The 14,988-nt window shown below is 45.9% G+C and overlaps 2 protein-coding genes across 7 annotated transcripts in view; one reads left to right on the top strand and one right to left on the bottom strand.

The window, feature by feature from the left end:
- Window positions 1-6,967, bottom strand: part of ENTPD5 (ectonucleoside triphosphate diphosphohydrolase 5 (inactive)) — a 64,710-nt gene extending 57,743 nt beyond the window's left edge. For 2 of the 3 annotated variants that reach the window (XM_023183733.3, XM_023183715.3), the window contains exons 1-2: window positions 6,892-6,967; window positions 3,470-3,576 (exon numbers count right to left, since the gene is read on the bottom strand). The gene's annotated coding sequence lies outside the window, so the exon portion shown is untranslated. The remainder of the gene's footprint in view (window positions 1-3,469; window positions 3,577-6,891) is intronic. The other variant, XM_023183724.2, reaches the window with a different exon arrangement.
- A 6-nt stretch (window positions 6,968-6,973) lies between these two features.
- BBOF1 (basal body orientation factor 1) overlaps window positions 6,974-14,988 on the top strand; it is a 54,661-nt gene continuing 46,646 nt past the window's right edge. Inside the window, exons 1-2 of one of the 4 annotated variants that reach the window (XM_026455795.2) lie at window positions 6,974-7,176; window positions 10,957-11,185. In XM_026455795.2, coding sequence (XP_026311580.1) covers window positions 7,121-7,176; window positions 10,957-11,185 — 285 coding nt within the window. In that variant the 5' untranslated portion in view covers window positions 6,974-7,120. The remainder of the gene's footprint in view (window positions 7,177-10,956; window positions 11,186-14,988) is intronic. The other 3 variants (XM_026455793.2, XM_026455791.2, XM_026455792.2) reach the window with 3 other exon arrangements.

The following is a 14,988-nucleotide window of genomic DNA, read 5'->3' as shown; positions in this document are numbered from 1 at the left end:
TTTGGCCTACTCATTCCATACAATAACCCTCTGCTCTAGTCTAGTGGTTCTGAAACTTTAGCATGCATCAGAACCACCTGGAGGGCATAGATTGCTGGACCTCATTGCCAGTATTTCTGATTCAGTAGGTCTCAGGTGGGGACTGTGAAACTGCAGTTCTAATAAGTTACCAGGTGATGCTGATGCTACCGGTCTGTGGACCACACTTTAGGAAACAATATTCGAGTTTAAGCATACTTTGAATTGTGCTCACATTGTTCTAACTTCCCAGATGAACTTCCCTCTGCTTTCAGTCCATCTCCTTCTGTAAACTTTGCCTGACTACAACAGTCTTAAACGCCTCCAAATTCAATAGCACCTAGGGTTTGGGCCAAGCTTACTCAACCCACAGCCCATGGGCCGCATGCAGCCCAGGACGGCTTTGAATGCAGCCCAACACAAATTCGTAAACTTTCTTAAAATATTATGAGATCTTTTTTGTGATTTTTTTTTAACTTCATCAGCTATCATTAGTGTTGGTATATTTTACTTGTGACTCGAGAATTTTTCTTCTTCCAATGTAGCCCAAAGAAGCCAAAAGATTGGACACCCCTGGTCTATACCGTTTCTCCTTTATCAATCCCTGCTTGGTACTGTTTACTGTTAAGTGTTTGTGGATGGGTGACAATGAGGTTGTATATTCTCAGAGATCAACATCCAGGTCAGAGCTTTACACATCTGACTGTAAACAACTTGAGGGCAAGGGCCTTCTCTTGTTCCTTACTGTACCCATCAAGTTATCAGACAGGTTGTTATACAGTTGGTATTCACTAAATGTCTCTTTTCTTTTTTTTGAGATGGAGTCTTGCTCTGTCGCCCAGGCTGGAGTGCAGTGGCGTGATCTCGGCTCACTGCAAGCTCCACCCCCGGGGTTCACGCCATTCTCCTGCCTCAGTCCCCTGAGTAGCTGGGACTACAGGTGCCTGCCACCACGCCCGGCTAATTTTAGCAGAGACGGGGTTTCACCATGTTGGCCAGGATGGTCTCGATCTCCTGACCTCATGATCCGCCCGCCTCGGCCTCCCAAAGTGCTGGGATTACAGGCGTGAGCACCCGCGCCCGGCCTCATTAAATGTTTCTTAAATGAATGAACATTTGACAGATCCATGACATGAAAATGCAGACAAGTGGGCCTAAAATTTGGGTAATTTTTCTTTGCCTTTTTAAAAAATTAGAGACAGGATCTTGTTATGTTGTTCAGGCCGGTCTCAAAATCCTTGGCTCAAGCAATCCTCCTACCTCGGCCTCCCAAAGTGCTAGGATTACAGATGCGAGTCACTGTGCCCAGTCCAGGTAAGTTTTCTTAGAGAACTTTTAGTCTGTGGCTCTGTTGGGATGGACAACTAATAAAAATGGGATATTTTGCAAATAAAGTAACAGTAGTTAATAATTATTTGTAGGCATAGTGGTGCACAGCTGTAGTCCCAGCTACTTGGGAAGCCGAGGTAGGAGGATCTCTTGAGCTCAGGAGCTTAAGTTCAGCCTGGGCAACATAACAAAACCCCATCTCAAAAATATACGGCCAAGCATGGTGGCTCACAACTATAATCCCAGCACTTTCGGCTGGGTAGGAGGCTGAGGTAGGAGAACCATTTGAGCCCAGGAGCAACATAGTGAGACCCAGTCTTAACCACAAAAAAAAAAAGAAAAAGTTAGCTGGGCATGGTGGCACAAACCTGTGGTCCCAGCTACTCAGGAGACTGATGTGGGAGAATTGCTTGAGCCCAGAAGATTGAGGCTGCAGTGAGTCATGATTGCACCACTGCACTCCAGCCTGGGTGACATAGTGAGACCCTGTCATTCATTCATAAACAAATAAATTAAATAAATAAATAAATAAATATCTGTGGTAATGTATCTTGTATATAAGTAAAACAGTGAATGCTTTAAATTTTAAAAATTTATCTAAAAGTGGTAAGATTAAACCCTTGACCACCAGGATTTCTTAAAATGCCCCTGCAGAGATGTGAACTCGTCTTAATATCACAAGAAAATGTCAATTTAGTAGAATTCTATATTTGCAGCACATGCAATAAAAAAGCAGGATGAGGCCGGGCGCGGTGGCTCAAGCCTGTAATCCCAGCACTTTGGGAGGCCGAGACGGGCAGATCACGAGGTCAGGAGATCGAGACCATCCTGGCTAACACGGTGAAACCCCGTCTCTACTAAAAATACAAAAAAAAAACTAGCCGGGCGAGGTGGCGGGCGCCTGTAGTCCCAGCTACTCCAGAGGCTGAGGCAGGAGAATGGCGTGAACCCAGGAGGCGGAGCTTGCAGTGAGCTGAGATCCGGCCACTGCACTCCAGCCTGGGCGACAGAGCGAGACTCCGCCTCAAAAAAAAAAAAAAAAAAAACAGGATGAAAGTAACTCCTGGCCAGGTGTGGGTGGCTCAAGCCTGTAATCCCAGCACTTTGGGAAGCCAAGGCAGGCAGATCACCTGAGGTGAGGAGTTCAAGACCAGCCTAGCCAACATGGTGAAACCCCATCTCTACTAAAATACAAAAATTAGCCAGGCATGGTGGCAGGTGCCTATAATCCCAGCTACTCTGGAGGCTGAGGCAGGAGAATCACTTGAACCTATGAGGTGGAAGTTGAAGTGAGACACGATTGTGCCACTGCACTACAGCCTGGGCGAAAGAGCAAGACTACCTCTCAAAAAAAAAAAAAAAAGTAACTCCCAAGAGAAACACTGATTATTCCCTTCAAATACAGTTTGGATAATAATATATTTATTTAGGATTCTAAAGGCTATGTAAAAACAAAATCTAAAGCAGTTCACTTAGTCTGTTCTACCTATAAAGTACCATCTGCTATAAGGTGATTTCAAGAATGATTTATGAACAGAAACATGGCTTCTAAGGTAAACCCAAATAAAGTTACAGATGAGTTTATAAAGTAAACCCAGTTCTGGAGCTACCAGAAGAAACGAGCAGAAGTACTACCCCCATCTCCCTGCACCCCTGCCCTTTTTTTTTTTGAGAAAGAGTCACACTATTGCTCAGGCTGGAATACAGTGGCACAATCACGGCTCACTGAAGCCTTGACCTCCCTGGGCTCAGGTGGTCCTCTGAACTCAGACTCCTGAGTAAGCTGGAACTACAGGTACATGTCACCACACCTGGTTAATTTTTGTACTTTTTGTAAAGACAGGGTTTTACCATGTTGTTCAGACTGGTCTTGAATTGGGCTTAAGCAATCCACCTGCCTTGGTCTCCCAAAAGTGTTAGGATTACAGGCATGAACCACCACGCCCTGCCAGAAGTTCTATCTATTTTGATACATAATAGTTCTAAATTTTATATATGGTTTATTGAACAAAATTAACATCACCTGGCAAAATAATAGAGAATTACATTCAGGAAAAAAAGAAAACCACCATTCAGGAGCATTTGAAATACATTTACAACTTTAAGCTGGTGGAGATATTACCTTACATCTGGATACAAGTCCTACCTAACAGCACCATAATGATCTTGTCTGTATGAGGATTCAGCCAAGACACTCCACATTTCTTTGTTGACCAGGAACAAGGAAAACTGGACAGAAAAAGAATTACAAAACCAAGTCAACAGAACAAGAAGTGGTTTATTCCAAGTTTAAAAGCATTAGTGTTCTAAACAATGAAACAAAGCAAATTTATTTAGTAATAATTCCTGAAACTTCACAGTAAAGGCACCTACCAGTAACTGTGGAAGGAAATGCTACCACATGAACTACTAAAGAGCAACTTCCTACTCTACTATCCACACTATCAGTTGTTGCTCACCAGCAGATGACAGTAACAACATTCAGTTCTTTGGTAGAAAATGAGGGGATTCAGAAGACTGTAGACTCTAGACCCACCTCTACCGGAGTATGAAATCTTGGCATTTCTCTGAGTCACATTCATGTCACAACAGCTTTATCTACAAAATCAAACTTAGTCAATAAAAAATATATACAATAAAATAAACTAGGTCAGGTGTGGCTGCTCATGCCTGTAATCCTGGCACTTTGGGAGGCAAAGGCAGGAGGATCACTTGAGCTCAGGAGTTCAAGACCTGCCTGAGCAACATGGCAAAACCCTGTCTCTACAAAAAACACAAAATTAGCCAGGCGTGGTGGTGCATGCCAGAGGCTGAGGTGCATGCCAGAGACTTGAGCCCAGGAGGTCGAAGCTGTAAGGAGCCATGACCCTGCCACTGTACTCCAGCATGGGCAAGAATAAGACCCTATCTCAAGAAAACCACCAAAAAACCCAAAAACCAATAAAAGAAACTATAAAGTACTATAACTAAGGTACTATGCATATATTAATAATCTTGTTATAGTCAAATGTTTATTTATAAATTAATTTATAAGCCTATGTTCAAATAAGGAGTCTTGAACTGACTTTCATATTATAAAGTTACCAATTTCTGGCCGGGCTAGGTGGCTCACACCTGTAATCTCAGCACTTTGGGAGGCCGAGGTGGGAGGATCACAAGGTCAGGAGATCGAGACCATCCTGGTTAATATGGTGAAACCTGGTCTCTACTAAAAATACAAAAAATTAGCCCGGCGCGGCGGCGAGTGCCTGTAGTCCCAGCTGCTGGGGAGGCTGAGGCAGAAGAATGGCGTGAACCCAGGAGGCGGAGCTTGCAGTGAGCCGAGATAGCGCCACTGCACTCCAACCTAGGCGACAGAGTAAGACTCCGTCTCAAAAAAATTAAATAAAGTTACCAATTTCTAGAATAAATTCCGAATATACAGCCTGTGACAGAAGATGCCCTACTCTCTTTTCTGCAGCTTATCAACAGTGTGCTTTTTCAGAACCTTACACATACAAAATTAATAGTAACTTTATAGATTTTATATCAGAGATAACCCCTTCAATATATGGCGATTCCACCTATGGATTCACGGGAGTGTGAAAATGTACCAGAAATACAGTCAGAAAAAGCCATGATCAGCCAAGTGCGGTGGCTCACGCCTGTAATTCCAGCACTTTGGGAGGCCGAGGCGGGCGGATCACCTGCGGTCAGAAGTTCCAGACTGGTCTGACCAACATGGAGAAACCCCATCTCAACTAAAAATATAAAAGTAGCCGGGCGTGGTGGCGCATGCCTGTAATCCCAGCTACTCCGGAGGCTGAGGCAGGAGAATTGCTTGAATCCAGGAGGTGGAGGTGGTGGTGAGCCGAGATCATGCTATTGCACTCCAGCCTGGGTGAGCAACAAGAGAGAAACCCCCTCTCAACCAAAAAAAAAAAAAAAAAGAAAAAGAAATGATCATGCTGACAGATGGTATGTATAAAAAGGTTTACGCCAGCCTGACCAACATGGTGAAACCCCGTCTCTACTAAAAACACAAAATTAGCCAGGGATGGTGGTGTGCGCCTGTAATCCCAGCTACTAGAGAGGCTGAGGCAGGAGAATCGCCTAAACCCGGGAGGCGGAGGTTGCGGTGAGCCGAGATCGCGCCATTGCACTCCAGCCTGGGCAACAAGAGCGAGACTCCGTCGTCTCAGGGGAAAAAACAAAAAACAAAAAAAAAAAAAAACAAAAAACACGTTTACAGCCGGGGGCAGTGGCTCAAGCCTGTAATTTCAACACTTTGGGAGGCTGAGGTGGGTGGATCACCAGAGGCCAGGAGTTCGAGACCAGCCTGGCCAGTATGGTGACACTCCATCTCTACCAAAAATACAAAAATTAGCTGGGTGTGATGGCACGCACCTGTAGTCTTAGTTATTGGGGAGGCTGAGGCAGGAGAATCCTTGAACCCAGGAGGTGGAGGTCGCAGGGAGCTGAGATGCCCCACTGCACTCCAGCCTGGGCCACAGGAGACTCTGTCTCAGAAAAAAAAAAAAAGTTTACATGGCTTATCATTACCAAATCGGCATGTTCCCTCAGAGCAGAAACAGATATTCAGAAACAGAAATCATGCAAGTGGCAAATAAGGTGGGGGGGAGTAATTAGAGGTCAAAGACCTCAGGAAGGGGTGTATGCATCAAGTCCTCCATAGAGAAATAGTAAGAAAGGATCTACAACGACATTTAAAATAAACTTTTTAAATTGAAATGGAGTATAACACAGAGCAGAGCTTCAACCACAAGTCTCCTACTGGCTTGACACTCAGAATACCGTATCTTCCTTAATGACTGAGTCTCATTGAAAAATGAGAATATTTGTGAGTACACTCCTTTTCAGAGGTGTATTCGGGATTTCAGGAGTCGGGGAAGCAAGTTGAAGAGCTTTCAACTTTATGTAACTTTCAGGAAAGAAGGCTGCGGACGGGTGAGGTATTAGCAAATGGAAATTCGGGGGCCGGTCGTGGGCGGGAAGTATCGGCCACACAGGACCCAATGAGGCCCAGGACCCTGCTCCCGACCTCGGTGGCAGCACTCCCCTCCCAGCCGGCTCTCTGGCGTGCTGCTGCTCTTGGGAGGCTGGCAGCCTCGCCCCCAACCACCGCCCTCGGGAAAGTCCTCAACAGCCTATCAAAATACGTTTGGCCTGGGACGTCCGCTGGCTGCGCTATCCCTTACAGAATCAGCAAGGATGAAAAGCCAGGAAAGGGATGGAACTCAAAGAAGTCGGGCAGTGCTGGGAGCGGCGGAGGCGGAGCGGGGGCGAGGGCTAGGCAGCCGCAGCCACGCTGGCTGCGGCGTGGAGGCACGGAAAAGGGCTGCGGCTCAGACCACCGCGGCGGGGCGGGCGGACCAGCGGGGATCTAAGCCTCCTGAAGCAAGGGTGCCCCGACCGCAGCGACTCCTGACACACCCGGGCCGCAGGACGGAGCGCTACCGCCCGGGGCTGCCAGCTCGCGCCTCCCGCCCTCGGAGCCCGGGCCCCACATAGAAGATCAGGAGCGGCCAACTCTCGCACACTCACCGCGCGCGCGCCACCCTGGCGCGGCAGCCCGCCGCCCTCGGCGCGACCTCCGCCCCGCCCCGCGCGCGGCGGCGTCTGGGCCACGTCACGGGCGCTTGCGCTGTCCGCACGCCGTCAGCGGCGGGGGCGGGGCGTTGCCCGTTCGGCGTCCAGGTTCCCTTGGAGACGGAGCCGGCCAGGGTGGCGGCGGCCGGGCAACGACGACAGCGGAGCCGCTGGGGAAGCCAAGATGCCGTCGAAAGGAAAGGACAAAAAGAAAGGCAAGAGCAAAGGCAAAGACACCAAGTAAGGAGAAGCCACGCGAGAATCCCCCTCTCCCTGGGCCTGCCTGAGATTTCGGGTCTGGGGCTGGCTAACTGGTGTCCCCCGCGCCGGCCCCCTCGGACCCTCTTGGCTCTCCCGGCTTGAGAGGATTACAGTTCCCATGTCCATAGTCTGACACATCCCTACTATGTGGTTCAGATGATCTTAAACGTGTAGCGGATGTATAAAGCATTTCCTTGGGCCTTTTCAGAGATCTCTTTTGGTTCAAAGGGGACACCTGAAGTATTTTACCAAGTTGGGTAATTGTTGAGGTTTTCCCAAACTGATCCGAGCCACTGAGGTGGGTAATGTTCTAGCACTAACCCCTTACAGGCCTGGAGTTGCTGCTAGATTGCCACTAGCCCTGTTGGGGGACCCCGGTGGTTTCTGGACACGTTGGAGTCGTATGTGGTGTGCAGCAATATCATATATGGGAACACAGAGTTGGCACCAAACTTGAGATGTTTGTAAAGTAACTTAAGAGAGTAATTCATGCTCAATACAGAAAGTTTGGGAAACATAGGAGGTACTAAAAGAGAAAACAAAAATAACCTATAGTCTCATTATCCAAAAATAAACACTACTATATTTTGGAGTATTCTTTTATTTTTTAATAGAATGATAGCCCAATGTACATACTTATATGTGACTTTTTTCTTCCCATGTATTAATGTAAGTATTATCTTATGGGTTTTTTGTTGTTGTTGTTTTTACATAACTGCACAGTCTAGCACTTAAAGTGCCAAGGGCTTATCACATTCCTAGAACTCACTCACATATGTTTTCAGATTTTGACCATGCTTCTACAGTACACATTTGAACAATGAGGAACACTGAGGGTAAGAGACCTTATTCCTTGGATTTTCTATGACTCATTGTTTGAGAAACCTGGCTTTGTTTCTACAGTGAGTATAAGTGGTCCTATTTAGAGTGTCTTAATTTCTTGCATCAAGTACTTTTTTTTTTTTCCTTGAGACCAAGTTTTGCTCTTGTTGCCCAGGCTGGAGTGCAATGGCATGATCTTGGCTCACTGCAACCTCTGCCTCCTGGGTTCAACCAATTATTCTGCCTCAGCCTCCTGAGTAGCTGGGATTACAGGCACCCGTCACCATGCCCAGCTAATTTTTTTATTTTTAGTGGAGACGGCGTTTCACCATGTTGGCCAGGCTGGTCTTGAACTCCTGACTTCAGGTGATCCACCCACCTCAGCCTCTCAAAGTGTTGGAATGACAGCCATGAGCTACCATGCCCTGTTGCATCAAGTGCTTTGAGCCACTTAGACCTGATACCTGGATGGTCGTAGTAAGACTGTGTATCACTAGTGCCTAAATCATGCCAGAAAGGGACATCAAGAGTTATAACAGGCTGAGGGGTTGGGAATGGAGCTGGCCTTAATTTGAAGAGAACAAAAGGTGAAAGTGGGACTTTGGTTCTCTCCACTGCAAACCCATTACCTCTGTGGAAGAGGACTGAGAACCAGAGGTAGGAAAGTGGATGTGGAGGGTGGCAGTATAGAAAGGTCCACATATATACATGTGAAAATATTTAGAATTCAAATACAGGTGAAATATTCTTTTTTTTTTTTTTAGTAGAGACAGGGTTTCACCATGTTAGCCAGGATGGTCTCAATCTCCTGACCTCGTGATCCACCCGTCTCGGCCTCCCAAAGTGCCAGGATTACAGGCTTGAGCCACCGTGCCCGGCCGAAATATTCTCAAATATTATGTACGTATTTGTATATCATGGTACCTACTATATATAAGGAGTAGTTGATTTGCTTTCCGGGAAACTGATTTGCTTTCTAGGAAACCAGGGCAAGTATTAAATGACCAGCCAGTAGGCAAGGCTAGGAGCAAAACTGCACATTTATTTTTGGTCCCCCAGCTTTAGGAAAGAAGGCGTGGGGGAGGAGTGAGGTCCCTCTGTCTCCTGGCAGGGGAGGCCGGGGGAAGTCACCCCGTGGAGCTCTCAGGCAGACGGGAGTGAGGGCTGAGGAAGTGCGCACCGCGTGCCCACCGGGAGCCGCTTTTATGTCCTGGGCCCGGAAGTGGGCGGGCAGTGGGCGGGACATAGGCGGGTCGGGGGCGGGGCGGTGGGTGTGGCTAGGCAGGTTCCGGTTTTTCTCCGTCGGAGGTCGGGTTGCGCCTGCGCAGTCGACCTGTGTCTTTCCCGGGCGCGGGAAAGCTGACGGTGAAGAAGCCGGAACTGCGCCATCTTGCCTCCGTTCGTCCAAACAGTAGTGTTTTGTTAATGCTCATACAATAAATATTTAGAAAAATCTCTTCCTTTACCACTTTAATCTTCGAATCCCTCCTTTTTCCTTTCCACCTCTATATAAATGATTATGATTTCTCAGGCATCCTTAAAACCCGGTGGGCGGGGCATCATGGCTCATGCCCAGCACTTTGGGAGGCTGAGTAGGGGAAGATCACTTGAGCCCAGGAGTTCAAGACCAGCCTGAACAACATAGGAAGACCCTGTCTCTACAAAAATTTTTGTTAAAAATTAGTTGGGCATGCTAACTCATGCCTGTAGTCACAGTTAGGAGGTTGAGGTGGAGGATTGTCTGGGCCTGGGAGGTCAAGGCTGCAGTGAGCTGTGTGTTGCTACTACACTACATCCTGGATGACAGAGCAAGAGCTTGTCTCAAAAAAAAAAAGTCCGGTGAACCGTGGCACTAGCTGATAAAGTATTTAACATACTTGCAGTAGTGACTTGACTTTTTGTCCAAGACCTAGCCAAAAACAAAACAAAACAAAAACAAAAAAACACAAAAGTGGAGGGTGAAGTGGGTGGGAGATTATAGTTTACACTACCAATGGGTATACTCATGCAGAAAACGAACACAGATAATGGGTTTGCAGTGGAGAGAACCAAAGTCCAGCACTGAGTGAGTAGGAATAGAAAAGATAGTTTAACTACAGGAGAATCAGGCCAGGGCACTGGTTCACACCTGTAATCTCAGCACATTAAGAGGCTGAGGTGGGAGGATACTTGAGCCCAGGAGTTGGAGACCAGTCTAGGCAACATAGTGAGACCCCATCTCTATTAAAAAAAAAAAAAAAAAAAAGGGAGAATCAAATAAGTAAATGAAAAGATACAAAAACTGTACAGGCACAGTGGCTCACACCTGTAATCTCAGCACTTTAGGAGGCTGAGGTAGGAGGATCACTTGAGCCCAGGAGTTCAAGACCAGCCTGGGCAACATGGCGAAAACCTATTTCTATGAAAAATACAAAAATTAGCTGGGCATAGTTGCGTAAGCCTGTAGTTCCAGCCACTTGGGAAGCTGAGGTGGGTGGATGGCTTGAGTCCAGGAGGCAGGGGTTGTGGGGAGCCGAGATCGTGCTTCTGCACTCCAGCACGGTGATGGAGCCAGGCCCTGTCTCAAAAAAAAAAAAAAAAAAAAAAGATATGAAAGCTTTATGAAATGAGTTTGGTTTATCCTGTCTTTTCCCTTTGTTTTTCCAGTCTTTTCGAGTTATGCTCCGGGGCTTGCCTCTTCCAGGAAGAGGCACTTACTTAATTCTCTTATGTGAATACGAGTGAATATGTATTTTTTTTTTTCGTTTTTCAAATGTGAATATGTATTTCTTATTAACTTACTCATCCAACAATGTTTTCTCATGTGTGCCAGGCAATGCCAAGCAAAACAAATTTAAAAAGAGAAAAATTTAATAGTAATATAATAGAGTTATATATTGTCTGCATGTTAGAGTTGTATAAATAGTCATATACTGTCAATGCCCTCTTCCCATGCAGGAAGTTAATAAAAACAGATGAATCTGTGGTGGACAGAGCCAAGGCCAATGCCTCCCTTTGGGAGGCCAGGTTGGAAGTCACAGAACTCTCTAGGATTGAGTATCGTGATACTTCACGGACACTGGCAAAAAGTAATGAGGACTTAAAGAAAAAGCAATGTAAAATGGAGAAAGACATAATGTCAGTATTAAGTTACCTAAAGAAGCAGGATCAGGAGAAAGATAATATGGTAGGTAGGTAGAAAACCTCCTCGGCCTCATTAACTACCTCTATGGTGATACTGATGTGGTTATGTATTTCAAAGATTTTTAATTCCTTGAAATCTTAACATATAGTTAAGACATTTCAATTGACCTTAACCTTCCTTGAAGCAAGACACTTTTTCAGAATGGTTTTACTGTTATTGGCTCTCTTATTTTCATTCCTTGTTCCATGTTTTCTTCTCTGAAGCAAACAGAGATTGATGATCATAAGGGAACATTATGATCCACTTTATTTTAAGGACAAGAGCATGGTATGTGATCTATATATTTTTTGATGCTAATTTTTAGTTTTAAAAATTTGTAAAGCCATTCACTGGTAATCTGTGATAATGTTCTGAACCCAGCAAGTTGAATCTTTTTTTTTTTTTTTTGGCCAGTTGAATCTTGTATCTTATTGTACTTTATTAAAGTGTTGAGAGTAAAGCTATCATTTTATATTTGGAAGAAAAAGGGAGGCCGGGCGCAGTGGCTCACACCTATAATCCCAGCACTTTGGGAGGCTGAGGTGGGCAAATTGCCTGAGCCCAGGAGTTCGCAACCAGCCTGGGCAGCACGGTGAAACCCCGTCCCTACTAAAATACAAAAATTAACCGGGCATGGCTGCATGTGCCTGTAGTCCCAGCCACTTGGGAGGCTGAGGCAGGAGAATTGCTTGAACCCGGGAGGCGGAGATTGCAGTGAGCTGAGATCATACCACTGTACTCCAGCCTGGGCAACACAGTGAGACTCCACCTCAAAAAAAAAAAAAAAAAAAAGAAAAAGAAAAAAGGAAGGGAACTAACATTTTGGAGCCACTACAATGTACTATACTGGGTGCTTTACCTCTCTGATTCTTTTACTAACCTCCTATTATTTTTTTTTTTTGAGACGGAGTCTCGCTCTGTCGCCCAGGCTGGAGTGCAGTGGCCGGACCTCAGCTCACTGCAAGCTCCGCCTCCCGGGTTTACGCCATTCTCCTGCCTCAGCCTCCTGAGTGGCTGGGACTACAGGCGCCTGCCACTTTGCCCGGCTAGTTTTTTGTATTTTTTTAGTAGAGACGGGGTTTCACTGTGTTAGTCAGGATGGTCTCGATCTCCTGACCTCGTGATCTGCCCGTCTTGGCCTCCCAAAGTGCTGGGATTACAGGCTTGAGCCACCGCGCCCGGCCTACCTCCTATTATTTTAATAACCCTGTGTAGCTATAATATTGTTATTTCCATGTTACAGATGAAGAAATTGACTCTCAGAAAGGATAGGTAACTTGCCCAAAGTCACACCCCTAGTGGATGTTAAAAGTAGAAATTCAGGCTGGGTGTGACAGTTCATGCCTATAATGCCAACACTTTGGGAGGCCGAACTGGAGGATAACTTAGCTTAGGAGTTCAGGACCAGCCTGGGGAACAACGCAAGACCCAGTCTCTACACAAAATAAAAAAATAGCCAGGCATGGCAGTGTGCATCTGTAGTCCCAGCTACTCAGGAGGCTAAGGTGGGAGCATCACTTAAGCCCAGGAGGTTGAAGCTGCAGTGAGCCATGGTCATGTCACAGCAGTCCAGCCTGGGCAACAGAGCAAAACTCTGTCTCATATTATTATTATTTTATTATTATTTTTGAGACAGGGTCTCACTCTATTGCCTGGTCTGGAGTGCAGTGGTGTGATCATGGCTCACCACAGGATCGACCTCCGGGCTCAGATGATCCTCCTGCCTCCGTCTCCCAAGCAGCCGAGACTACAGGCACGCACTTCCATGCCTGGCTAATTTTTTGTTTTTTTGGTAGAGACAGGGTTTTGCCATGTTGCCCAGGCTGGTCTTGAACTCCTGAGCTCAAGTGATCCACCCACATTGGCCTTCCAAAGTGCTGGGATTGCAAGCATGAGCCACCATGCCTGGCTGATTTTTTGCAGTTTTTATAGAGACAGGATTTCACCATGTCACTCAGGCTAGCCTCGAACTCCTGGGCTTAAGCAATCCTCCCAACTCAGCCTCCCAAAGTGCTGAGATTACAGGTGTGAGCGATAGCACCTGGTCCAGCAATTTCAATCTTTATTTTATTTATTTTTTGTATTTTTAGTAGGGACGGGGTTTTGGCATGTTGTGGGCCAGGCTGATCTGTAACTCCTGGCCTCGAGTGATCTGCGCCCCTCACCCTCCCAAAGTGTTGGGATTACACGCATGAGCCACAAAACTTGGCCAATTTTTATTTTTAAAATTACTCTTTTAATAGTAGGTATTATTAAATTGCCCTCTATAAAGTATTATTCTAAAGTAAGTTTTTTAGTCAGCCATAGAAATAATTTCCAAATGTATTACTTAGATACTTTGTTTTGTGGCTTGTAATAGCTCATTTGTATTCGTCTACATCAGTATCACTTGCATTTTCTGATTCTCATCTGCCTCATTATATCAAAGGGCAGCATCTGGCAGTAACAAATGGGTAATTTTTGTAATCATGGATTGCCATTAAACCAAAAGAAACAACCTTGGGAGAAAGAAACAAAGTAGACTAAATATATCCTCATTAACTAGCTTTCCCATAATTTTGATACTCATTTTGCTATATACTAGAAAGATGTTATTATGTTAAACTTTGTTTAAACTGTTTATAGTCTTATGTTAATTATAGAAATATTAGAAATGAGATGTGTTTTGAAAACTATTTTACTGTGAACAAAATTAGGAGATTCCCCTTAAGAGAATTTAATGCTGTACCGAATTAATCACAAAATAATCTCATTAAGTGTCACACCTGTTTTATGTGATTTAGGATTGTCCCAGTTTGTTTTTTAGAATATCTAGATTTTTTCTTTTTTTTTCTTTTTTGAGACAGAGTCTCGCTCTGTCGCCCAGGCTGGAGTGCAGTGGCTGGATCTCAGCTCACTGCAAGCTCCGCCTCCTGGGTTTATGCCATTCTCCCGCCTCAGCCTCCGGAGTAGCTGGGACTATAGGCGCCCGCCACCTCGCCCGGCTAGTTTTTTGTATTTTTTAGTAGAGACGGGGTTTCACTGTGTTAGCCAGGATGGTCTTGATCTCCTGACCTCGTGATCCGCCCGTCTCGGCCTCCCAAAGTGCTGGGATTACAGGCTTGAGCCACCACGCCCGGCCGTTGAGCCACCGCGCCCGGCCATGATTTTTTCTTAAGGTGGTCTAAAACATTGTACACAGTATCTCACTTGTGTCAACAACCATGTCAACAAGTCTTTAGTTTAAAAAGCTACTCATATTCCCTTCTAAAACAAACCAGGGTTCCTTGGAGAAACGGTTGATTTCAGGACTGGAGCAGGGAATATAAAAGATGAGGCTGGGCTGTTCATGGTGGCTCATGCCTGTAATCCCAGCACTTTGGGAGGCTGAGGGGGGTGCATCACATGAGGCCAGGAGGTCGAGACCAGCCTGGCCAACATGGTAAAACTCCATCTCTACTAGAAAATTAGCTCTCTCTACAAAAAATTAGCTAGGCATGGTGGCGCATGCCTGTAGTCCCAGCTGCTTGGGAGGTTGAGGCATAAGAATCGCTTGAACCCAGGAGGCAGAGGTTGCAGTGAGCCAAGATTGTGCCACTGCAGTCAAGCCTGGGTAACAGAGCGAGATTCTGTCTCAAAAAAAAAAAAAAAAAGAGGCTGGCCCGTAATCCCAGCACTTTGGGAGGCCAAGGCGGGTGGATTACTGAGGTCAGCAGTTTGAGACCAGCCTGGCCAGCATGATGAAACCCCATCTCTACTAAAAATATAAAAGTTAGCCAGGTGTCGTGGCAGGCACCTGTAACTCCAGCTATTCAGGAGGCTGAGGC

The sequence above is a fragment of the Piliocolobus tephrosceles genome, chromosome 6 (genome assembly GCF_002776525.5).
Source record: "Piliocolobus tephrosceles isolate RC106 chromosome 6, ASM277652v3, whole genome shotgun sequence".
Lineage (NCBI taxonomy): Eukaryota > Metazoa > Chordata > Mammalia > Primates > Cercopithecidae > Piliocolobus > Piliocolobus tephrosceles.
The sequence above is the reverse complement of the archived record's forward strand: the minus strand, read 5'-3'. Positions and strand labels throughout refer to the sequence as shown.